Here is a 25231-nt window from a genome sequence, read left to right as displayed (position 1 = left end):
TTAAAAGGCACATGTTATTTGACAATAATTATTCATTTTAGCATCACCTGTAGGTGTGTAGGTCAGTTAGCTGTAGCCTACTGATTACTAGCCTAGTTCAACCTTAAAGTGTAAAAACATTCCGTCCGGTTGTGCTTGCCTTTTTTCATTGGGTGTGCTTTGCCTTCGGCAAGGGCACAACCTTTGTTCTCTCACATATATATTATTGGGTGTGCTCAAGCCTTCGGCGAGAGCACAACCTTTGTTCTCTCACATATATATTATTATTTATTTTTTTATTTATTTTTGCCCCCCTAAAACTCAGTAAATACTTGGCCTACATAGACAACGTAGGTGTCAAAAGTTTCGTCTTGGTAGCGATTGAGTTGCTTCTATTGGAATTTACGTTCTGTTGCATGGTTTAAGCTTAAATTAAGTTTTTGTGGCGAAAAGTGAAGCTAACGGTGGCTAATTTGCTAGCCACAGTCACTGACGTTACTAACGTCACTGCGTCACTAACGTCACGAAAACACGCGTGACTACCTTTGCCAGAACATTCGTTTAGCATCTGTTAACTTGGGGGATAGCTAGGCTAACTATAGCTTTACTGCAAGGCAGCTGCAGAAATGCCACAAGAAAAGAGGCCAGGGTGATAACTATTTACTCATTTTACTTTGTGATATGACACACAATTGTGATGTGTAATGTACAATATAAGCTGATATTATTAAGGAAGTACATCTACTTTCGGAAACAGTAGTCTACTATTTCACTGAAGTATTAGCATCATGACATTAGCCTGTGTTTCCCGGGCAACACATACTACAGTGGTCTATGATGTAGCGTTATCTGTTTTCAATCGTTAAAATAAACATTCCTCACATATACATTTTCGTTGTAGGATTTATTCTGACATTAGAAAACGATTTGTTGGTGAAATTACCATTACCTGTGGTTTCAAACCAGTGTAGCTCACTGCAACGCTGTAGCTTACGCGAGACACACTACAAAAACATCTAGCTACAGTACACAGCTGTTTAGGAAGTCAAACGGCGACAGAAAATGTTCGGCACTCCCCTTACTTAAATCAAAAGTCTATCTAACTACTAACCTGAACTTCATTGCCACAGCCTAAACGTTGTCAATCTGTTCATGAAAATAATTAATTTCAGCCTAAACCGTACAACGGAACGTTAAATCCAATTCAACCAACGCAATCGCTACCAAGACGAACACAGCAGTAGCCTAGTACTGTACCGTAGTAGTACAATTTACCGGGGCAGCTTCTCAACACAGGGCTATATCGCATTTTGCGTTGTTACTGACAATGATCGCTACCAGTGAGCTTTTTATGAATGAGCAATTTTCCACTAAATAAATGTCAAGCTTATTTACGTTTTGGGGGGCATATTTTCAGTTAGCAGATGGTACCGTTTGAATTGCGATTCCATCTTCTACTGTACTGCCGGGTAACGTCGTAGAATAATCTTCAAAGGGGTTGTTTATTCATGAATGAATGCAATATGAGTAGGCTAAATGCCTGAAAATATCATGAGAAGAGAAAAACTTAAAATGACGTTTAAATCATAGAGATTAGGTCAATTTTTACACCGGTCTGCAATAATGTCACGAAAACACGCGTGACTACCTTTGGCAGAACATTCGTTTCGCATCTGTTAACTTGGGGGATAGCTAGGCTAACTATAGCTTTACTGCAAGGCAGCTGCAGAAACGCCACAAACAAAGAGGCCAGGGTGATAAATATTTACTCATTTTACTTTGTGATATGACACACAATTGTGATGTGTAATGTACAATATAAGCTGATATTATTAAGGAAGTACATCTACTTTCGGAAACAGTAGTCTACTATTTCACTGACATATTAGCATCATGACATTAGCCTGTGTTGCCCGGGCAACACATACTACAGTGGTCTATGATGTATCTGTTTTCAATCGTTAAAATAAACATTCCTCACATATACATTTTCGTTGTAGGATTTATTCTGACATTAGTAAACGATTTGTTGGTGAAATTACCATTACCTGTGGTTTCAAACCAGTGTAGCTCACTGCAACGCTGTAGCCTACTGTACCCGAGCCACTAGTGTGAGTAGCTAACAACAACTCCTCAGCTGTTTAAGTCAAACGGCAACAGAACATGTTCGGCACTCCCCTTACTCAAAAGTCTTTCAGTAGGGAAACTATCTGACTACTAACCTGAACTTCATTGCCACAGCCTAAACTTTGTCAATCTGTTCATGAAAATAATTAATTTCAGCCTAAACCGTACAACGGAACGTTTAATCGAATTCAACCAACGCAATCGCTATCAAGACGAACACAGCAGTAGTCTAGTACTGTACTGTAGTAGTAGAATTTACCGGGGCAGCTTCTCCACACAGGGCTATATCGCATTTTGCGTTGTTACTGACAATGATCGCTACCAGTGAGCTTTTTATGAATGAGCTATTTTCCACTAAATAAATGTCAAGCTTATTTACGTTTTTGGGGGCATATTTTCAGTTAGCAGATGGTACTGTTTGAATCGCGATTCTATCTTCTGCCGGTAAAGTCGTAGAATAATCTTCAAAGGGGGTTCTTTATTAATGAATGAATGCAATATGAGTAGGCTAAATGCCTGAAAATATCACGAGAAGGGACAACTTAAAAGGACGTTTAAGTCATAGAGATTAGGTCCATTTGTACACCGGTCTGCCAAATGTATTCGTTTTGATTCAGCCTGTCAGCTGCCTCTTGCAGGGGAAATGAGAAGACATCATATTTCATTCTACACTTCACTCGTATTTTGAGTTGTAAATGAGCAGCAAAAAAAAGATGCTTTTAAATCTATGTAATCTTTATAAATAATAAGTAGGCCCGATGCATTTTTATATAAAATATACAGACCCCTGTGCAACCGACGCAAGCAAGCACACCCTACAATTTCCCCAGAAATTGTATCCTCTCTAGTTATTTTTATTATTATTATTTTTATTCTTTTTGCCCCCCTAAAACTCAGTCAATATTTGGCCTACATAGACAACGTAGGTGTCAAAAGTTTCGTCTTGTTAGTGATTGAGTTGCTTCTATTGGAATTTACGTTCCGTTGCATGGTTTGGGCGTAGGTTAAGTTTTTGTGGCGAAAAGTGAAGCTAACTGTGGCTAATTTGCTAGCCACAGTCACTGACGTTACTAACGTCACTAACGTCACGAAAACACGCGTGACTACCTTTGCCAGAACATTCGTTTCGCATCTGTTAACTTGTGGGATAGCTAGGCTAACTATAGCTTTACTGCAAGGCAGCTGCAGAAACGCCACAAGCAAAGAGGCCAGGGTGATAAATATTTACTCATTTTACTTTGTGATATGACACACAATTGTGATGTGTAATGTACAATATAAGCTGATATTATTAAGGAAGTACATCTACTTTCGGAAACAGTAGTCTACTATTTCACTGAAGTATTAGCATCATGTCATTAGCCTGTGTTGCCCGGGCAACACATACTACAGTGGTCTATGATGTATCTGTTTTCAATCGTTAAAATAAACATTCCTCACATATACATTTTCGTTGTATGATTTATTCTGACATTAGTAAACGATTTGTTGGTGAAATTACCATTACCTGTGGTTTCAAACCAGTGTAGCTCACTGCAATGCTGTAGCTTACGCGAGACACTACAAAAACATCTACACAGCTGTAGGAAGTCAAACGGCGACAGAACATGTTCGGCACTCCCCTTACTTAAATCAAAAGTCTATCTAACTACTAACCTTAACTTCATTGCCACAGCCTAAACTTTGTCAATCTGTTCATGAAAATAATTAATTTCAGCCTAAACCGTACAACGGAACGTTAAATCCAATTCAACCAACGCAATCGCTACCAAGACAAACACAGCAGTAGTCTAGTACTGTACCGTAGTAGTAGAATTTACCGGGCAGCTTCTCCACACAGGGCTATATCGCATTTTGCGTTGTTACTGACAATGATCGCTACCAGTGAGTTTTTATGAATGAGCGATTTTCCACTAAATAAATGTCAAGCTTATTTACGTTTTGGGGGGCATATTGTCAGTTAGCAGATGGTACTGTTTGAATCGCGATTCTATCTACTACCGGTAATGTCGTAGAATAATCTTCAAAGGGGGTTCTTTATTAATGAATGAATGCAATATGAGTAGGCTAAATGCCTGAAAATATCATGAGAAGGGAAAAACTTAAAAGGACGTTTAAGTCATAGACATTAGGTCCATTTTTACACCGGTCTGCCAAATGTATTCGTTTTGATTCAGCCTGTCAGCTGCCTCTTGCAGGGGAAATGAGAAGACATCATATTTCATTCTACACTTCACTCGTATTTTCAGTTGTAAATGAGCAGCAAAAAAAAGATGCTTTTAAATCTATGTAATCTTTATAAATAATAAGTAGGCCCGATGCATTTTTATATAAAATATACAGACCCCTGTGCAACGGACGCAAGCAAGCACACCCTACAATTTCCCCAGAAATTGTATACTCTCTAGTTATTATTACTGCTGTCAGTTAAACGCGAGTTAACGCAAACCCATTTTAATGGCGTCAATTTCTTTATCGCGAGATTAACGTTATTTTTGGCCTAGCAAACTTTTTAGTTTTTTTCACATGCTGTTGCAACAACTACTGGGCCCCGTTCGTCGTATGGGTTGAAGCTAAGTTAATCAATTGTCCCTTTAGCCCGTTAACATTAGCGAGATGAGTGAGAACAGCAAATATCGGTTCGTCAACGGCTGATCCGCATCCAAATCATGTGGTTAATTTCAATCAGGCTAAACTTATCAGGGAAATTGCACGTGCACGTCCTACTTCAAAAGGCAGGAAAGGTCGATCACCAAAACCGTGATTTTTTAACGATATGATGGCGGAAAAGACGAAAGAGAGAGCGGTGATAGGCTATTGTCGCCATCCGAGCAAACTATTATAATGAGTCTCTAAGAAGACAATAAGCATATTATCATGGCTAAGTCAAACACCGCCACCGCTGCCAGAGCAAAACAAGCAGCTTGGGAAACAATTGCCGATAAGCTAAATGCGAAAGTTTTGGGGAAATGTATAGGCTCACCTTAAGTGCCTCATTACCCCAATCAATCAGATCACATTTCTTTAATTGTGCCTGCTGGTATAGGCTTAATGGAAATTAATAATCGAATGAGATCTTGCTAGCGAAAATAATGATCTCAACTCTTTCAGAATAAGTAGGCTAAATAAAAACAAGGCCAAAGAGTATCTAATTGATACGAATTCATAGACAATTATGAGGATATATGTAAGCTACTGCGCTTATATCATGTACTATATATGTGTGTATGCATGTAGGCATATGTGTAAATCCCTCTTTGATGTCATTGACTGGGACATGGCCAGGGAATATGATGAATTGATTCATCAGCTGGTTAAGCGCCACGTACACTTTTCTTACAGCAACGCATGCTGCGGCTTTGCCAATGTTTTCTGCATCGCCTATACTGTATAAAAATGTAGCCTATAGCCTACCTGACGCAAAAAACCTCAAGGCTATGCAGTCTGAAGCACAGTTAAAATTTCAAGTAGCTTTATTGTCAATTCTTCACATGTCAAGACATAAAAAGGAATCGATATGACGTTTCCCACTCTCCCACAGTGAAACATATAAAAAGCACAGGCACAACAGATAAGACATTTCGTAAAACATAGCGTTACATATTCACATACAGCAGCATAAGCTCATAATAAAGCATAAAGCTTGCTGCGGCGTGTGATATATTTGCAATGTACGGCCCGAGAAGGTCTTGCAAATAAATGAGTCCTTGTCGGCTGAATCGATACAGTATCGCTCAAACAAGAACTCATCCGTGTGAAATAAAGGATCTTGGCAATCGCGAAGAACTCTATTGGTATGGAAAGCTAATCGAACTAAAATATAGCTCCTTGGTCAACTGGGTCTCTCAAAAAGGGAGCTGCCATGTTATTTTCCGGGGGTGTGGCAAGCTTATCCAGCTACACTTACGTTAGCCTGCTCTGGAGCAGGTTAGTGCTAATTGATATGTTACTATGGTGATTTATCGAAAGTTGCTTCCACGAACCAAAAAGAGGGGAGTTTTTTTTATCTTAGCCTGAAAATTAGCTCGCTAAACCGCTTAGCGAGCTACGACGAATACCCCCCTGACGTTAGAAAAACCAAACACCACACCGATCTAGCTAGACCGGAAACAAAACAACAGGTACGCTGCACACACTTGTTTGGGCTTGCGAGCCGGCTAAAGAGTATAGGCTAACGTTACGTTGAGTGGATGGCGAGCGCAAGACGCCGAAATGGATGCCAATAAGATTCTGAATGGAAAAGTTTACTTTTCAAAAGTTGCCAAATGGTTCCGTTGACAATACCAAAGTGATCTGCGTGTTTTGTCGTTGTGAACTGAGCTGTCAACGCAGCACTTCCAGTCTGAAAAAACACTTGATGGCCAAGCACACAGCTGATGCAAATTCTCCACCCCCTCGTCAAAGCCAGGCGATTGCAATGTTGTTTTCAATTTGAAAAAGTTTAAAAGTCGGTTCACCAATGATTATCAGTCAGTAGGCTTATTTATCTACAATCACCAACTCACAGAGTTAATTGTTTGATTGTACGAAAGGTGACAAAATTTGATATTTTCTCGCCCTCTAGAGGATGATTAGAGGAAGTGCGTGGTTTGAATGTGGGGGAGAGACAGTTGTCTGCCTGTCCGAGAGGTGTTAAGCCTCAGGAAACCCAAATCCACAATTAGGCCGTAAGGTGAACCCTGTTATCGTTTCAACCCGCTCCAGTCTGGCATCTACACAATCTTTAACTCATAAAAAAGAACGAGTCCTGCTAAGCTACCAAAAAAAAGTTCGTCGCTGAAATTCCAGTCGATTGTCGATGCGTCTATGAACTAGTTTCTTCAGAGCGTAATAGGATTTTGGTGGCACGGTTCGACACGTGATCCTTCTACACCAATAAGGTAGCTGCTTTTTGTCAACATGGATGGATATGGTTGTCAAATAGAGGGTGGGAGCTTGCACGTTAGTGTTTCCTATGTTTATTTTGCCGTGGCGGCCCGCCACGACTACATTTCTGCCGCCATGGTATCAGAAATGGGGCTGTACAAACTTTTAGGACGTCTATGTGATTGTTAGAGTGCATGTCGGAGAATAGCATGGATACGTGCTTCACACCGCAGTTGAGATTGTGCGTCTTTGAGAAGTCGTATAGCTAACTTGTCAGTTAATTTAAGCCTGTTATTGTATTAGTCTATATTCTTGCTAATTTAAATTAAGTTAACTGGTGATCTGTATTATTCCCCTGCTAGCTAAATTGCACATGTCTGTTGATTCGATAGCGATTGCTGCCTTTGCTTACGTTTGTATTTTCGGTACATTAATATGCAGAAGTAGTATTAATTAATAAATAGTGGGTTTATTGTTATTATTTGCTACAGAATGCTTAGCCTATCAAGCTCAAATGAAGCAGACAGTGTACATGCTTTCGAGTACCTTAATCGATAGGCTACTGACCAACGTCAATTATTATATGTCAATTAATAATTGGCAGCATTTATGCCATTTAGAACATACTTTATGAGTGGAAGGTCTCTAAGTAGCCTAACCTTATTGCTTTAGGGGAAATAGTACGAAAATATGTGCAATATTACATCAGTTATTAAACTAGGATATTACATTAACCTGGGGGAGGGGGGGACAGACTTATGTCGTTGTTGTAACATTCATTCATTCTTCCACAAATGAAAACACTGATCAACCATAAAAACAATCGTAATGAAAAATATGAAATATGATATATAAAACTGTACAAAACAGAATAAGGAATAACAAATTAAGGACACTCAGTCCTCAGTGTCAGGACAGTTATCTCCCGGTTCCTCAGTTTCTTTTGTGTTGGCACAATTACAACGACATAAGTCTGTGCAACACAGTCCTGCAGAAAAACATGAACATCTGCCTGTCTCACACGCACTTTTGCAGCCGCAGTGTATCACATGCAAAACACTGTCAGGGGCCGAATTTCTGTTACGTGCAAGGTCCCATCCACTATTTGCCAAACATATCCATCCATGTTGACAAAAAGCAGCTTGGTGTAGAACGATCACGTGTCGAACCGTGCCACCAAAATCCTATTACGCTCTGAAGAACTAGTTCTGCATAAAACAGACGCAACGATAATCGACTGGAATTTCAGCGACGAACTTTTTTTTGGTAGCTTAGCACTAATCGTTCTTTTTTATGAGCTAAAGATTGTGTAGATGCCAGACTGTGGAGCGGGAATCATTTTCTAAAAGACTTTTCGTGGTTCACCTTGCAGCCTAAATATCCTTTTCTAATTCTGAATATGTAATTTAGGTTGTGGGCTAAAAAATGATCGTATGTGAAGCAATAATATTAACTTATTTTAATCACTTTTCTTACAAGATTGTTCATACCTTGATGATGCTGGTGATGATCATTATACATTCTAACTTGCCATAGGGCCTACTGTTCAGAAAATTTTCGGGTTAGGGTTGGGGCTCACATTTCCTATGGCAAGCCGATAGAACAGTGCCCCCTTCCTGGTCAGTTTTCAATAGGTCACCAATTTTGGTGACCAGTAGGTAGGCAGTCTGAGCTAGCAAAACGGTGAAAGCCAAGCCGTTGCTTCATAATGAGTTCTTCGACACGTTGCTTAAGATGGAGGATCTCTTCTTTGAGAGATTCATTTTCTTGGAGTGCAAGAACAGCGGGATCCGGAACCGAAGCGTAGTCATGGTCTGCCAGTAATTCATCCATCTTCTTACCCTGTGCGTCTTCTTCCACGCCTCGATCTATCCTCTCCCACACACCCAGTCTTGGAGGTGGAACAATATAATGAACAAATGAAAGTGATAGCAGCAAATTCATGTACATTAGAATGAACCAATTAGGTCATATAGGCTTTGGGTGTTTTACCCTGACTCATCTGATTCTTCACCCAGTGCATCCTCTCCACAGGTGGCAGTGGCAACATGACTGAAAAACAAACTGTCGCATTAATTCAATTCAGTCGTATTTAGTTAAATCGATGGTCACTGGTCAATACTGACTGTTGGATGAAGGTTGTTAAACATTGCCAAAAATAAATACCTTGCCGTTCTAACAATTGTCCGCCTGCCATGCTTGATCGATGACCATGTAAAAAGAGTTGGTACAACCCCCTCCTTCAGTTTCCTGATGCCACATAGCGTCTTTGTAAAGGACTCTTCAGGAAAGTGATCGGAACACACTCTCGTGTTATTTGTGATCTGTAAAAACAATGATCATATGACAACTAGCATCAAAACAAATCAGTAATTGATACAAATCTAGCCAGCCCGACTTGCATTTGGCTCGTGTCCTGCTTGCTAGCTAGCGTAGCTAACATTAGTTAGCTAGCTGGCTTATCACTGATGTCAACAACGTTACCTAACAATATCTAATAATAGTTTGCTTTTATTGTGTTAATGTTGACTAGTTTTGCTTGAGTAACATATGCTCTTAAAATTCAGAAAAACATTTTTTTTATACCAATACGATGTTACGTTAGCTAGCTAACGTTAGCTCTGGTTTGACAGTAGCCTTTGTATATTATTGTTTTACCTTAAAATGCAGCCCAATATCTCTCCTTATTTTAACAACCCATTCTCGACGAATTGCGGAATTGACAGGGAAACGGTGAAATGTTTTCTGTTTGCAAGATTCCTTCTTTTTGTTGGACTTGCACTCGGGGACGCCGCAGTAGGACATCACTCTGGTTTGTTGTCCAACCGAGCCTCCTTTTCGTTCAGCTCGATTATCGAGTCGATATCAAAATGGCGACGCGTGTGAAGGGCGGAGCCAGACGTTGTAAACATTTTAGAACCTAGTCAGAGCCTGTTTAAACATTCTCTGAGTCTAAAGGTTTGACGTGAGACTCCAGCATTAATTGTTTTCCATGAATTTGAATTCATCAAAAAAAATAGCTTTATGTAATATAAACACGTAGACTCATATATTTGCCGAAAATTACAATCAAAATGTTTACCTAAAAGATTCTGACTTTTGATCAAACATGCGGGGATCAAGCCCCAGTTCTTATTTGTGCGAAAGGGGTAGGCCTACAGAAAATACAAGACTATTTTACAGCATTGCATAGCACCAATAAAAAAAATACAGACGTTAATGTAAACTTCAGCAAACGTCCCTTAGGCAGATATGTACGTGTAAGAGCATATGGTGAATTTGGCCTACAATTATGACAACTGACTCAACCATTGGCATGTAATGACTTTTGTTATGAACTAAATGTCTAGATGTTTGTCTAAGTCTAAGACTGTTTAACAGGGAACCAATAAAATACATTTTGATCAACATAACACAAGCAATTGATAACGTAGGAAACAGAAGACAATACATAATAATTTGCACAAAGATTAGTTGCATGAAGATTAGTTGCCAACTAGCAAATGTGCTTAAAATAATGAGAAATTGCTTCTGTGATGTGCATAAGTGACTAGAATTGATGATGTGGAGTGGAGGTTGAACAAGCCTACTAATTGTCTGTCATCTCTGATTAAAGCTTGAGAAGAACCGTCATCACCAGCTGCAGCACAGGCACAACACTATCTATAATTCCAGAAATCTGTGTGTGCCCTGTAATTCCAGGAATCTGTGTGTGCCACCAATTTTATCACGGGCACTGTGCCTACAGTTCAAGTAATCTGTATTTGTGTTTCACTGACATCTTAATCACCAACAGCATCACGGGAACTGTGCACTATAGTCGATCTATAATTCCAGAAATGTGTGTGCCACAACTGCATCACGGACACTGTGATGCAATAGTTAAGTAAAGTTTTAACGTTAACCTACATTTAGTGTTATTCTTGCACTTACACATAGCCTCGTTTTGTGGAACTCAATAGTAACGTAGTCAACCATTTCATTTTTTCTAAACTTGCAACTCAAAAGCCTGAAGCCTGAACTAGCCATAGCATCACCTTCAGCTAGCGTTAGCTATTAGCTGCGGACCCGATGCCGGTGAAAGAGCGACTTGTGATTGGATAGAATATTCGCTGGAGGGGGGCGTGTACAGTGAAAGGTTTATTCGTTTCATGTTACTAGACCTCTCTACGGTGCACTTTAGTACACCAAACACTTATATACATTAGCTAAACATGGAGGCTTTACAAAGGAATTTTTGTAATGCACATGGTTACTCCTGTCGTCGGTTAAGTCATGTAGATGTTTTATGTACTTCTACCGCCACTGGACAGAAAACAAAAACTCAAAATTGGTAAGGAAATGGAAAAGTAAAAAATAATTGGCTACCGCCACTTAAAACTTTACATTTGTTTTAAACATCTAAAATCTTTCCAATTTGAAAGAAAAACGGCCTACAAACAATTATGTACATATTTGTTGATGGTTTCACACAAACGTACCTGAACTGTGAACATAATTTACTCTCCATGGGTAAAGGAAGGAAGGAAGGAAGGAAGAGGACAAGAGAGGAATATTCGAACAACGTTTTGGAATTTAGCCGCACATCTTCCGGAAGGTAGGTAGCAGCTACATCAAAGTTGCGAGGAAAAGTTGTTGATTTTCGTTGTTGTTCAGGACTCACTATGATTATATTTGCAACCGAGGTCGGGCTACTGGCTACATGAATTAAACAACTTGGAAGAGTTTGGGTAAATATAAATGAAAAGTTATTTAATTTCAGAGGCTTTAGCCTACGTTAAACTTTTTGAAGCGGTTTCTACAATGGCCCGATTCCATCTCAAGGGCGCATGATCTACAGAAAAACTTCGAACTTAGTTTCGACTTAATTTGATCTACGATCAAGACTACTGACTGAACATTTGAGAAAAATACAAGAACAACCATGGCAATCGCACATGTCGCAACTGAATACATGTTCAGCGATTTTCTCCTGAAAGAGCCTGCTCAGGGAGGGTATCGCACCCTGCGCACGGACCTTGCCGTGGATAAGATGGTCACATGTGTGGCTGTGGGACTCCCTCTCCTTCTCATCTCTTTAGCCTTCGCGCAGGAGGTCTCAGTTGGTGAGGCTACGTCTTATACAGGTCATGCTGTCTGTTGTGTTTAAGTTTCATGTGGTAATTTGTCGTGATCTGATGATCTCCCTGTTAACTGCTTTCTCCCAGGTGCTCAGATAAGCTGTTTCCCACCCAGCAATTTTTCCTGGCGGCAAGCAACATATGTGGATTCCTATTGTTGGGCAGCAGTACATACACACACACTACCTTTATGGTTACACAAGGTGAGACAAGCACGCGCACACACATTCAGACTTAATGTCACACACTTGGTAATGAATAGCCTACTACAAAGGCACATTAATGATAGTTTATTTGTCTAACAACAATCTAGTTCTTAAATGCATTTGGTGGTTGCTATGTTAGCCCTGATCAGTACTGTATTTGCACACCATGTTTTTGGGCCTGTATGTGTTCAACCCTTGCTTATTTTCCTCTTCTCCCTCCCTCTCCGTCCCTCCCGGCAGTTCTTCCCCTACATGTTGCTGCTTGTTGCGGTGATGATGTACGGCCCGGCGCTGTTCTGGCGTTTCTCCGCGGCTCCCAGACTGCAGTCTGACCTCAGCTTCATCATGGAGGAGCTCGACCGCAGCTACAACCGGGCCGTCACTCTGGCCAAACGCATGGCCACCTCAAGGGTCCTGCCCACCGACAGGTAGCCACAGAAGCTGTTGTTAGTAGTCCATTCAAATGGAATAGTTTATTAGGATGTTTAACACAGCGCTATTCACGGAAGGTTTGACGATGGGAAAACAAAATCAGGCCAATCTTTCTACTTACTATGTGCGTTGTTATGCACCAAAGCAAAGCAAATTGCTCATGTGTAAACCTACTTGGCAATAAACTAGATTCGGATTTTGATCTACTCTTCCCCTTGACTTTGCCATCTGTTGCGGTCTGTCTCTCCCCCGCCTTCCTCCAGCGACCCCACCGAGGGGTGTTTCATGTACCCAGTGGTGGAGAAGTACCTGATGACCAAGCGCTGCTCACGGGTGTTGCTGTGGCGCTACCTGTTGTGTCGTGGTCTGACCCTGATCACCCTGCTGTGTGCCTGCGTCTACCTGGGCTACTACCTCCGTCTGGCGTCTGTCACAGACCAGTTTGGCTGTCGGCTGCGCACCGGCCTGCTGGCCTCAGACATGTTCATCCCAGAACAGGTCCAGTGCAAACTCATTGCAGTGGGGGTGTTCTCATTGTTGAGGTAACTCAAATGACTCAAATCACCTGAACTAATTACCTCTAGCGAAGAGGTTTTTTTATTTTTGTTTTGTGCCTGTATTCAGGCTTGTCAGTATTGTTGTAAATGTGTACACGCTGACTTGTAAATTTGTGTGTGTCATTTCAGCTTCGTCAACCTAGTGCTGTTCATTGCACTGGTTCCTGTGGTGATATACGCCAGTATCCGACCTCTCCTCTGCCAAAGATTTGACTACTTCCTTAAACCCTACCAATCCCTGCCCACTGTGAGTGTTCTGCCCACTCCTGATGGCCATTGGGACGACCTTGCCCTGTATCTGCTTTTCCTGGAGGAGAACCTCAGCGAACTCAAGTCCTACAAGTACATTAAGGTGTGTGTGTGTGTGTGTAACCTGTGTTGAAAATCTATTTATATATTTTTTATAAATATATAAATATGCATGTTTGCTCACATGCCTGTGGGGATGTTCAAATATAAAATATAAGTGTGTATACTATATATATATTAATATAACACTAACTGTGTTGCAGGTGTTGGAGTTGCTCAGGAAGCGGGGTTTGTGTGAGGGGGAGGATTTTGACTCAATGGGACTGCTACAAACGCTCTGTCTGGTGAAAACAGATACCATTGATGGGAAGAACCCCAATACTAGCGATACCGTTAAAACGAATGCTAACCCCAATGGGAACCCTGATGCTAAAGCTAACCCTGGATTAGCCAGAGCGAGCAATGAGGCTGTAGCTCCCAGGTCAATCTCCCTGAACCCAGACCAGGGTCAGGGCGAAGGGATCGAGATGGAGGGTAAGTCTTGGAGTCTAATATGAGTTGTTTGCATTTGTTATCTCCTCCAGTCATTGTCTCAATTTCACCAATGTGTTTGCTTGCATTTTCAGAGTTATCTGCTATGTTGCGTAGAACCAGTGGGATGACAGGCAGTACAACAACTGAAGAAGGGGGTGTGCGACAGCGAGTAATCTGAGTTTCTGCTGACATGACGATAAAAGGACAGCCCCACTGAATTCACATCAGGGTCATCCGTATTGTCTCTGGAACTGTTGACCCTAAACCTGGAGGACAGTACAATTGTTTACAACTCTGCCAATGCCCTGCCAAGCTGTTTATGACTTGGTTGCACTGCTTTCAAAGTTTTATTGCTGCAAAATTGGGAGAATTTGCCCTGTGTACTGTCACTGTTTAATCAAGTTAACAGGAATAATATACTTTGTATTATTGAAGCTGTATTATTGGTCACTGAACACTGAATGTAACTCTGACTGCAGTTCAGTGACTTGACATTATCTTGCCATTGCTCAGGAACCTTGCCAACATTATGGCTCATAATTTGGCTTTTGGGGGGGGGGGGAGCAATTTTAATGCGACTGAACCACGAAAGCTAAAGGGGATGAGGATCGCGGTTTTGGTGCCTAGGTACATTTCTGTGTAAACTATTGAAACTGCATATCTGAAGGAGATAGTTTTTGTGTATTTGTGTTTGATGGTTTTACGTAGTAAATATAGATTATTATTTAGAAAAATGATGTGTCTTATTTCCTCTCTTTTTTATATTGATTTATTATTTAGGATAAGTTTAGAATTTAGGAGCAAAGTTATATACTAAATACTCCACCCACCCGCCCAACGACGTGTAACGAAACGTGAAATTATCACGTCACTATACCAGAAGCGAAACGCGTTGTTTACTTTGATCAATCGTAGCAAACGATTTCATAACGTTGCCTTGGTATGTAGAATTTTACATAATTCGAAAGACTTAAAAGCTAATTAGGTGTTGTTTATATTTGTTACTGCTGTTGTATTGTTACAGCTCAACCACACACCACCGACGTTACTCCGCGGAGTTATTCCGATGTCGTCGCCGGAGATAGCGTCCCTCTCCTGGGGCCACATGAAAGTAAAGGGCTGCTCTTCAGCCTACAAAGACTGCAAGGTTTGGCCAGGGGGTAGCCGCGCCTGGGACTGGCGAGAGACCGGCACAAACGTGAGTAGTTGATGCAGCTTCTGAACCAACATTGAAAGTAAGATTATCCTGTCTAAATGCCTACAGTTTGTCGTTATTTGGACTTCTCTAGCATCACCCAGGGGTTCAGCCTGCAGACCTGGAGGAGGTGCTGCAGAAGGGAGTCAATACTCTGGTCATCGGCAGGGGCATGAGCGAAGCTCTGCAGGTATAAACGCTTATCGACTACCCGCCAATGTCCTCAAATAGCCACCTGCCTACAGAGCTACCTCAAATGCCCTACTACCACATAAATCCTCTCAACACTTGAAAAGGTTGAGGGGTTTCATCAGATATAGGATGAGGAAGACAACCTCCCTCTTTCCTCATTGATTTAAGGGAAACTTCATCTATCCATCCATCTCGTTCCTCTCTCCAGGTCCCATCATCCACTTTGGACTTTGTGAGGCAGAAAGGAGTGGAGGTGAAAGTGCTCCAGACAGAACAGGCCGTGGCTGAATACAATAACCTGGTTGGCCAAGGAGTCAAAGTGGGTGGGGTGTTCCACTCCACCTGCTGATGATGTCATAGCTGTCAGGATGTTAACTCACCTGTGCCAATGCTGTGGAGGTTAATAGAGTACCATAACTGTGCCTGTGATGCAAAAAACAAAGCTGGTCATTCAATTACATTTGTGCTGCACAACCTTTATTATGGTGTGTGTGAGGCAGAGTACATTTAAAACCAGAAAAATTGACAATTAACAATGCACCTTTGCAGTTCATTTGCACTCCAAATAAAAGTCTTATATTTTAGCTACATCTTTAACCTACAAATATGTTCTTGCAATTGTAACAAATGAGTATACGAAACCAGTGTGTCAAAATCCTCTGCTGTAATGACAAATGTCATACTGAATAATACGAAACACTTTTATACTACTAATCAGTCCCATTGATGTTGTGGACTGTGTTGCATAAGCTTGTTTTATTACATTACAATTGAGTGAGTCATTATGGAACAAGAAGACCCATTCATTATTTGCCTCAGAATTCAAATTAATGGTCCATTTAAACTGGTGGGGAAGCAAACACAGTCCTAAACTGTCAACCTGTCAGTTCTCCATACAAACTGTGGCTTTGTCTCCAAGGGACTTGCTCAAGTTGTATTTCGATCAGAAAGTCATAGAGCAGAGCAAGAACTAGCCTCTAAAACCCTCACACTGTACACAACTCCAGACAGGATCATCTTATTCACTGTACGAAGGCTGTCAGCTCTTCTCATCCCACCTCTCCAGACTCCAGCTTGGAGTCCCTGGTTCTTGTGTGGCCAGTTCATGACTCCCTGCAGTGTCTGGAATATCAGTGTCTGGGGTCAGGGTAGACAAGAGCAGGCTGGTGGGGCTAGCGGCGTGCAGGTTTGGGCATGATGAAGACCTTGACGGCCTTGCTGAAGGGGATGGTCCCCTCGGTGGCGCCTTCTGCAGTCGGGAGGCCCTCTGTGCTGTCGCTCCATCCGGGCTTGGAGGAGGACGAGAGACGTCCGGAACTGGAGCTGTAAGCCAGGAGCAGTCTCACCTCGATCTGACAAGGCTCTGGTGGAGAGAGGTAAAGACGGACAGAAATGATGAGTTACTGCTCTCTAGTATCATTTACTGCTCTCGAGTATCAGTTACTGCTGTAAGATTGACATGATTTCTTTACTTATTACATTACATATATGCATTTAACAGACGCTTTTATCCAAAGCGACTTCCAAGAGAGTTTTACAAAAGTGCATGGGTCACTGATCATAACAACGAGATAGCCCCAAACATTGCGGGTAGCCAAACATGAAGCATACATTGTGAAAACCAAATACGTCCCAAAGGGAAGAACAATAAGAGCATGTAGTTAGACAAGTTACAATTAAACAGCAAGAACCTCAAAAGTGCAAGAGTGTACCTGTGAAAAAAAAAGCAAGCAACAATAATATATTTCACGGCGAGTACAATCATTTAGAGACAGTTACAACAAACCAACAAAAGCAACAAGTCTCTCAATAAGAGACATTGTGATCCTGGAGGAAACTAAAATCAGGTCCAGCCTATCATTCCTAAGTGCCGTTGTACTCCCGGAACAAGTGTGTCTTGAACCTTTTATTGAAGGTGGGGAGACAGTCAGTGTCCCCGATGGAGGTGGGGAGTTGATTCCACCATTGGGGGGCTAGACAGGGGAAGAGCTTGTGTTGGGACCGGGCGCTCTTGAGCGGTGGGACCACCAGACGGTTGTCAGAAGAAGACCGTAGGTGGCGGGTGGGGGTGTAAGGCTGTAGTCGGGTGCAGTGCCGTTCACCGCTCGGAAGTTCAGTACCAGGGTCTTGGACATGCTTGCTCTAACTTTGATTGTATAAATATCTAAGACATTATGTCTTACTATTGTAGAAAAACCTCCAGAGACACAGCTTCTCACTACTGGAAGGACAGAAATGTGGATGAGAGGACATAAGCCGGTGTGGTGTGTGGGTGTGTTCTCACCCGTCCATGCGGTGTGTGAGAGGTAGACTTGGGTGATGAGGCGGTGTCGACCCGGCCCAGGGTTTCTAAAGTCTCCTGGTTTGGGGTGAATCACATGGGACTGTCCATCTGGATACAGCACCTAGGTACAGTGTGTGTGTTTGATCGAGTGAGGGGTGAAGAAAAAAAAAAAAAACAGAATTCTGTAGATCTTTTAACAAAAACACATGGCCCCCAGTCCAGACACACACAGAGGAAGAAGAGGAGCAACTCGGCCACAGTGAGACAACAGCCCCATCGCTCACCTGCACTTTGACGGTGGTCTGCGGGTCCTGGACGTGCTCTAGAGTGGCGTCGATGTCCAGCGCCACCACCAGGCCGGTGGTGAACTTCAAAGGGTTGTCTGACTCGCCCGTTGGCTCGATGATGGTGGCGGTCGCCCTCTGAACCTGTCAGCCAGTACGGAGTCAGATCAGGTCATGGTGGATGTGGATATAATGCTTTAGTTGGTAGACAATGGGAGTATGTGTGTGTGTGTGACAGACCTGTTTTGGCAGTTTGAGGTGTAGCAGGCTGCTCTGCCTCAGTGTGGTCTGCAGGATCTTGACAAGCTCCACCGGCTTGCAGGCCGTGAGCCTGGGCATCAATTCCAACAGCTTCTCCACGAAAGTGTCCTGGAAGTGGGGCAGCTCGGAGACAAACAACCTGGAGGAACGGGAGAGAGACATGGGAGGGCGGCGTGGCGAGTTGAAGGCTCGTACGTTCAAAGACGAGGACAGCGCATCGCAAACCACGCTTGGCGTTAACGGGCTGGTTTCAAAACTCGGGGAGTACGGAGAACCTTTGACACTTGGGTGGGCAGCATGTGAGCACACGTACCTCTGGAAGGTCTCCACCTCCTGTAGGAACTTCTCACAGAGGCCGATGAGGGGTTCCACCCTGCGGAGGAGGTAGGAGGGTTGAACAGGGTGGCACTCGCCCTCTGAGCCGTGTGTTCTAACTGACCAAGTCGCTGAGACGAGTCGGCGTTGATTCAACAGAAGCGTGTCGTGTTTCGGCTGCTCGGCTGGTCTACGCGGTTGTTCTGGCATGTGTGTGTGTGCGCGCGCACGCCTACTTACCCACGCTTGGTCCTTGCAGTGAGGACTAGCTGGAGGGCCTTAGCCTGCAGGCGTACGTGGTGGATGGTGGCAACCAGTCTGGTCTCCAGCCCGCTGTACAGGAACTCCAGCTTATAGGTCTCCTCCAGGATCTACACACACGCACACACAGTTTACAGGTTATTGCAGATGAGCGTCAATGAAGGTCTACGGGCTTTCAGTGTGTGCTCACGCATACTCATGTCTTCCCCCCCCCCCCTTCACCTGTCGAGTGGCAGCGGTTGCCATGGCGTTCTGTTTGAGGCAGAGAGGGACAGCCATGTTCCACAGCTTCTCCTGCAAGGCCTGAAGGGAAGAGGGCAAAAGGTCACCAAAACAATACGGGCGAACACTGAAATAACGAAGGTCGGTGGACAGGCCCACGACACACACACACGCACACACACAGACGTACACACACACCTTCATGAGAAGCAGCAGGCAGCGCAGGTAGGTGGCGCAGAAGTGTGCCACTCCAGCCAGCTCCGTCTGCAGCTCCCCCAGCCTCAGCAGGTCTCTGGGGAGAGACACACAGAAGAGACATGCTACTGATGCGGACACTGGACCAGCAGGATGAGCAGTGGGAGATAAACAAACGCACGAGGGCTAAGGCTACGCATGTGGAAGAGAAACCCGGAGTGAGAGACAACGTGTGCATAGTATGAGCGAGTGTATCGCGTGTGCACGCGTGTGGAAAGGAGAGAGCGATCGTGTATAGAGGGTGTGTGTAGTGTGTGCGTGTGCGTGTAGTACGTGTGTGTTAGTGGGTTTGTGGGGTGCGAGTACCTGATGGTGAGGTCCAGGAGGTCCTGTGCTCCTGGTGTCTCCAGGTTGTGGATGGTGCTGACCCGGCTCAGGCTCTGCTGCAGGAACTGCTCAGCTGCCTCCACGCTGCCAGAACCAGAGGCCGCCCCTGCACACTCCAGCCCAAACATCTGCTTTCTGCCCGGCAACTGCAGCACAGGAGAGACAACCCATCAATGACTGTTTCAGTCTCACTATTGTCTCTTGTGCTTATCGTCACTAGACCTGGTACGGGTTGGATGTAGAGGAGAGTTGTGTGTGTGTGTGTTACCCTGAGAGGGGGCACCAGGTGAGACAGGCTGTCTCTGAGGTAGGCGTAGTGTCTGAAGGTGTGGTCAGAGAACAGGGCAGACATGGTGGGACAAGATGTGGCAGCGTTGAACACCAGCACCAGCACAGCTATGTCTGATACACACACAGTCAAGGACGCAGATCAAATGGGTGCGTGTGTTGGTATTGATAGCTCGGGGGGAGGAGAGTGTCCTAGGGGAGGTGTGTGTGTGTGTGGAAGGATACAGGCTGGGTCGTCCATATCTGGCTCTGGCGTGTCAAAGTAAGGGTGTGTGCTCAGGAGCTCAGGAACCAGGGGCAGGACCAGGTTCGGATGACGACAACCCAGGAACTTCAGACACCTGGGAAGACAGGACCGTGAAAAACACACACGCCCACATTCCCACACATACAGAGAAGAGAGAGAGGGCGGGGGTGGGAGAGAGAGAGACGTAGAGAGAGACAGAGAGAGAGTCTTACTTCCACACAGAGTTGCGGTCTGTGGGGTACTTGGTGAGGTTCTTGAGCAGCTCCAGCAGAGCCATCTGGATGCACTCCTTGGTGGACACGTTGGTGTAGCACAGCAGCTCGTGGAGCGCCTCCCGGATGTCCCGGGACGAGTCCTACAGGGGCGCATGGGTCACGGGTCAAGCCCACCACGGCTAGGCCTAGGGTATGTTTGCGTGATCCTGTTTCTAGATATATATTTTTTTGGGGGGTGGTATTTCTACCATAGAACGCTTCTCTATTTATGATAGAGATGGCGTGTGTTTTGGAGAGGACTGGAAATGTGGAGAGAAAACGAGGGGGGGGGGGGGGGGGAGGGGGGGTGACATGCGGTAAGGGACCTGGGTCGGATTTGAACCCAGGCCGCTGCGAGGCCTCAGGTGCATGCAATGGTCAGGTGAGACACCAGGCCACCCCCATGAGCCTGTTTCTATGTTAGAGTGTGTGTCTGTATCTGTGTGTGTGTGGCTGCATGTGTGGTATATCTACCTCCAGCACGGCCAGCACGGTGTCCAACTGGTCCTCTCTCAGGGTGATGTTGGTGGAGATCTGCCGCAGCACATGGATGGACTGCAGACGCACCTCTTCGATCTCGTCGTTGAACATGTCCACCAGGAAGTCCAGGCACTTCTCGGCGAAGCCGGCCGACGACTGGGCCAGGGCACACAGAGCCTCCACTGCTGATATACGCACCTCTGGAGGACACGCAGAGAGAAGAGGAGGGGAGATGAGGGGGAGAAGGGGGGGAAAGGAGGACAAGAGAAGAAGAGAGCAGGAGAGAAGAGAGGAGAAGACGGAAGAAAATGAGAAAAGGTGAGGCAGACGAAGATTGACGCTTTGCTGTGTGTGTGTGTGTGTGTGTGTGTGTGTTGTTGTAGAAAAAACATCACAATGCTGTAATTATGACGATGGAGAAATGATCATGGTTTATATGATTGATATAGAACCACTTAATCACCTTTTTTACTTTTATATGCTATATTATTGAAAACCAGATGCAAAGCTGTTGATTGATTAGAATTGCCACTAAAACATAAATGCCACTAAAACATAAATAAAGGCCAAATGTGGAAGACCAGATAGATAGAGAAGTATGTGTGTAGGCCTCTCCCATGAAGGACTACATAGCCCAGATATTGAGAACTACAACCACCTGATGTCAGGGGACAGATTTATGTCCTTAGACTCAGTGTCCCTGTGCAGCTGGGCGGCAAGGCCCCACGTGGGCCTTGGAAAGAGAAAGTAGAGGAAAAGTACTGGCAATGTAAATTTTGTGACGATTGACCAACCAGGTGTGAAATACATAAATGCATCTGTGACCAGAGATAATGTACCAATGACAAAAGATCTTAAAATAATGGAAAGTAGATATATAGGCAAATATCCGGAGAAAAAGGCCAGTCAGACTCCGGGGTCTACTCACGTTTGTTGGAATCAATCCTTTGTGTTGGATTCGAATAAACACTTTGCATCTTACTTTGCTGCCTTTTCCGTGCTGTTTTAAAACTTGTATATTGGATAAAAACTTGTATATTGGATAAAAACTTGGATTATTGTACTTCGACAGTGTCACACACAGACTATCGCTCTCTGTCCCTCTCTCTTACCGTACATCTCGTCCTCCAGGCCGTGCACGAAGGCCCCGCAGGCCCCTGAGGCGATGAGGTTGACGGCGTTGGTGTCCACCTTCTCCTTGGGGGCGTCGTCCGCCCACTTCCTGCCGGAGGAGAACTCGCCGGACGCGTACAGCTCCTTGGCTCTCTCATGGGCCGTGCGCTTCCTCTGCAGGGGCGCGAGGAAACGTCAGGAGAGACAGACGGCGCAAGAGGTGGGGACAACTGTGATTCGCTAGGTCAGTGGTTCCCAACCCTGGTCCTCAGGGACACCCTGCCCTGCATGTTTTGGATGTTTTCCTGCTCCAACACACCTGATTCAAATGAATGGGTCGTTACCAGGCTTCTGCTGAGCTTGATAACGACCCATTCATTTGAATAAGGTGTATGAGAGCAGGGAAACATCTAAAACATGCAGGAAGGGGGGTTTGGAAAACCGGTTTGGGAAAGACTGCGCTAGATAATGGCGAGAGCTGCCATGCTCCACCTCTCACCCTGAGGTCTGACATCAGCTTCTTGTCCAGAGTCTGCTCCAGGAAGTGGGGGCTCACCTGCAGCATGGACCCCTGCAGGAACACAACAGCTATAGTCCTTATAAATTCTTATTTTTAAGATACAGTATATTTTTGGTGGCATTTTTGCCTTTATTATTGATGATGGAGATGTGTGTTTGGAGAGGACAGGAAATAAGCCTGGGCCGGATTCGAACCCAGGCCACAGCGAGGCCTCAGCCTACATTATAAGCTCATTAATCCGGTGAGCCACCGTCCTTATCAATTCTAATGACTTGTGTGTATTTGTGTGTGTGAGTACACCAACCAGTGTCTTGGCCGCTTGCACTCTGACCACCCAGGAGCCGTCGCTGACCATGTGACTGATCTTCCCAAACGAGTCATCCACCAGCCGGATCTCCTCATTGGATGAGGGGATGGGAACGATGCTGATTGGACAAACAAAAAAAGACGTCATCGTCGAAAATCGTACGGGTGGTGCTGCCTCCAGGAGGTGGTGTGACTATGTTACTGTGTGTGTGTATGTGTGTGTGTGTGTCTCACCTCTCCGGGTAGAGCTGGCTCAGAACCCACACCATCTGGACAGCTGCCGAACGCACCTGCTCAAAGTCATCACACAGCAGCCTACAGGCCTGGTAGGACACACACACACAGCATCAGGTTTACCACGAGTGTGCATTTTATGATCTACTGCTGTCAGGGATAAAACATCTCATATCCTTACATGTTCATAGATGTTCTGCTGGATCTTCATCCCTCTCTCATGGAGCTGCAACTGAAAGCCAAGCAGCAATAATAATGAGACAAGAAACCGACTCCATGCACTTCGAATACTCTGAACTTTATCGACTACTTCAGCAGGAGGAAGTGATGTCATACCATGGCCTTGATGGCTGCTGTGCGCACTCGAGGATCCTGGTCTCCAAAGTAGTCGCTGATGATACTCTGGACGTCCCTGGCACACACTCCCCCAGACGTACCCGGAACTGCTACAACAACAATATACGTATATCAACAACAATGTATATAAACTGCTGTAATACGTGTATAATACCAAATGGCACACGGTGGCGTGCGCTTGCCTGTACCCACGCCCGCTGTCATACCTGTGGATAGTCCCTCTCCATCTTTGGTTAGAGGCGTGTCCACGGTACCCAGACACCCCAGGAGCTGCAAGCACTTGTTTCTCACCCCGAAGTAGGTATCTGACAGGTGCTGAATGAGATAGAGGGGGGGACAATTCAAGCTTTCCAGGCAGAACCGGGTAGGCACCGACAACAGGAACTCTGAACGCCGCTATCCATTCCTGCATGCGTGTTTTAGGTGTACTTGTGTTAGGTGTGTCTCACCTTGCAGGCCACCTCTATGAGTCTCTGTCGGACCGCAGGGTTGTCTGGTAGCTGGGTGCCGATCACCAGCAGAGTGTCCAGCAGCTGGGCCAGCACCTGGTGAGATTCTGGTCGAAGAAAGAGCCCACAGACATGTAAACAATCAATACTGAGACACCGTCTCGTAGTCCTGTGTCCACCAGCGTGTATCTGAGTTTGTGAGTTTGGCGTAGTCTTACTCTCACTGTTGAGAGTGCCGATGGCATCGTCCACGATGCTGTCAGGACTGAAGCCCTGGGTTTTGGACAGAAGGCCCAGCAGAGAGGCGATCTTCAGCCTCACTGAATGGTCTGTCTCCTGTGGAGGGACAAGACGGCTGTGGGCTTAGACATGGCTGAGAAACTAAGACACTGAACAGTATCTTGGCAACTGGAGGAAGATATGCTTCGGATAGAAGTGTCTGCTAAATAACGAAATAAAAACGTGTTTAAACATGTAAAGGATGGGAGGCACTGAAGTCTTGGTCGCTATTGTGGCTTGCCTTGTAGTAATGCTCCAACAGGATCCGGACAACCCCTTCTACGCTCTCCGCCTCCACGGGCTTGCGGGCGAACTGGAGTAGGTACTGCAGGGCATCAGTGGAGTTGGTGGCCTTGCATAAGTCAATGTGCAGCGCCGCTGACTTGCTGGGTTTAGACAGACGGAGCTTCTTGGCCGGAACCTCCTCTGGAGGAAGCTGCAGTAAAGAACGACGGATGGATAGCTTGTTTACTACCTAGATAGGCTAGTCAAATTTCCAAGTATGAGATTATCATTGCACTAATTTATAGTCACAGTTGACATTTTGAAAACTATTGTCAGACAAGAGTGGGTAGCAAGCTAAGCCAGGAGACCCAACTGGCCAGTGAACTTATAAGAGTTGCACTTTGTCTTGCCCACCGACATCAGTTATCTTACGTTTGCAGTCTAACAATAGCTATCAGACATAAAATGTTCCCTTAACTTATACGTTCCTATTTGATAGACAACTTAACTAGTCTACGTGTCACCAAAAGTGCCACAGAATGATTTTGACAATCCTAACTTGATTACTCGCTAGCTAGCTAGGCTAGTTCTAGTACTACTGAAACATGGCAGCCAGCACCGTTACAGTATAAGGCTATTTTCAACATGTCAGAAGTGCCACTGTACAATCATAAACTGGATACAAATGCGTTGTGTTACTAAATAGATACCTGAACAACTTTAGAGAATTCCTCGTATACTCGTTTTTTTAGATGCGCTGCCATTTCGTAGCCGCCTGAAAGCAGCTAGTTAGCACTAGCTCACACGCTAACA

General features: G+C 44.5%; 3 protein-coding genes and 1 long non-coding RNA gene across 5 annotated transcripts; 2 read left to right on the top strand and 2 right to left on the bottom strand.

Annotated features, from left to right (window-relative positions):
• Positions 1-8444: 8444 nt before the first annotated feature.
• Positions 8445-9810, bottom strand: LOC136952179 (uncharacterized). Its single transcript, XR_010877811.1, has 4 exons — positions 9631-9810; positions 9139-9296; positions 8965-9024; positions 8445-8863 (listed from the first exon to the last, which is right to left on the bottom strand). It is a non-coding gene; the product is annotated as an uncharacterized lncRNA (long non-coding RNA).
• A 1784-nt stretch (positions 9811-11594) lies between these two features.
• Positions 11595-14769, top strand: LOC136951823 (pannexin-1-like). Its single transcript, XM_067246433.1, has 7 exons — positions 11595-12077; positions 12180-12295; positions 12539-12726; positions 12994-13272; positions 13417-13639; positions 13800-14070; positions 14163-14769. Exons 1-7 carry the CDS (start codon positions 11897-11899, stop codon positions 14246-14248), a joined length of 1344 nt encoding a protein of 447 aa, XP_067102534.1. The 5' UTR covers positions 11595-11896; the 3' UTR covers positions 14249-14769.
• Positions 14770-14933: 164 nt separating this feature from the next.
• Positions 14934-16041, top strand: aamdc (adipogenesis associated, Mth938 domain containing). The gene is made up of 4 exons (XM_067246399.1): positions 14934-15010; positions 15095-15268; positions 15360-15455; positions 15666-16041. Exons 2-4 carry the CDS (start codon positions 15137-15139, stop codon positions 15804-15806), a joined length of 369 nt encoding a protein of 122 aa, XP_067102500.1. The 5' UTR covers positions 14934-15010; positions 15095-15136; the 3' UTR covers positions 15807-16041.
• A 127-nt stretch (positions 16042-16168) lies between these two features.
• Positions 16169-25230, bottom strand: ints4 (integrator complex subunit 4). Of its 2 annotated transcripts, XM_067246397.1 has the most exons (24): positions 25129-25230; positions 24435-24629; positions 24133-24250; positions 23915-24021; positions 23672-23780; positions 23445-23554; positions 23290-23340; positions 23109-23197; positions 22873-22993; positions 22548-22619; positions 22048-22222; positions 20930-21135; positions 20414-20556; positions 20180-20295; positions 19935-20068; positions 19646-19812; positions 19283-19376; positions 19085-19165; positions 18842-18972; positions 18600-18659; positions 18266-18425; positions 18026-18169; positions 17742-17862; positions 16169-16820 (listed from the first exon to the last, which is right to left on the bottom strand). In XM_067246397.1, exons 1-24 carry the CDS (start codon positions 25180-25182, stop codon positions 16630-16632), a joined length of 2949 nt encoding a protein of 982 aa, XP_067102498.1. In that variant the 5' UTR covers positions 25183-25230; the 3' UTR covers positions 16169-16629. The 2 variants fall into 2 exon arrangements, with proteins under 2 accessions (XP_067102498.1, XP_067102499.1); XM_067246398.1 differs by lacking the exon at positions 18600-18659.
• Between the last annotated feature and the right edge of the window lies 1 nt (position 25231).

This window comes from Osmerus mordax, chromosome 11, assembly GCF_038355195.1.
Source record: "Osmerus mordax isolate fOsmMor3 chromosome 11, fOsmMor3.pri, whole genome shotgun sequence".
Taxonomy (NCBI): Eukaryota; Metazoa; Chordata; class Actinopteri; order Osmeriformes; family Osmeridae; genus Osmerus; species Osmerus mordax.
The sequence above is the reverse complement of the archived record's forward strand: the minus strand, read 5'-3'. Positions and strand labels throughout refer to the sequence as shown.

Bases quoted from the DNA above. Each gene is read 5' to 3' on its own strand.
- LOC136951823 (XM_067246433.1), top strand. From the start codon at position 11,897: ATGGCAATCGCACATGTCGCAACTGAATACATGTTCAGCGATTTTCTC. The intron at 12,296-12,538 runs GTGAGACAAGCA...CCCTCCCGGCAG, and splicing joins TACCTTTATGGTTACACAAG to TTCTTCCCCTACATGTTGCT. The intron at 13,273-13,416 runs GTAACTCAAATG...GTGTCATTTCAG, and splicing joins GGGGTGTTCTCATTGTTGAG to CTTCGTCAACCTAGTGCTGT.
- ints4 (XM_067246397.1), bottom strand. From the start codon at position 25,182: ATGGCAGCGCATCTAAAAAAACGAGTATACGAGGAATTCTCTAAAGTT. The intron at 23,341-23,444 runs GTATGACATCAC...CTTGGCTTTCAG, and splicing joins CAGCAGCCATCAAGGCCATG to TTGCAGCTCCATGAGAGAGG. The intron at 18,426-18,599 runs GTACGTGTGCTC...CCGTTCCTCCAG, and splicing joins GAGGTGGAGACCTTCCAGAG to GTTGTTTGTCTCCGAGCTGC.
- aamdc (XM_067246399.1), top strand. From the start codon at position 15,137: ATGTCGTCGCCGGAGATAGCGTCCCTCTCCTGGGGCCACATGAAAGTA. The intron at 15,269-15,359 runs GTGAGTAGTTGA...GGACTTCTCTAG, and splicing joins GGCGAGAGACCGGCACAAAC to CATCACCCAGGGGTTCAGCC. The intron at 15,456-15,665 runs GTATAAACGCTT...TCCTCTCTCCAG, and splicing joins GCATGAGCGAAGCTCTGCAG to GTCCCATCATCCACTTTGGA.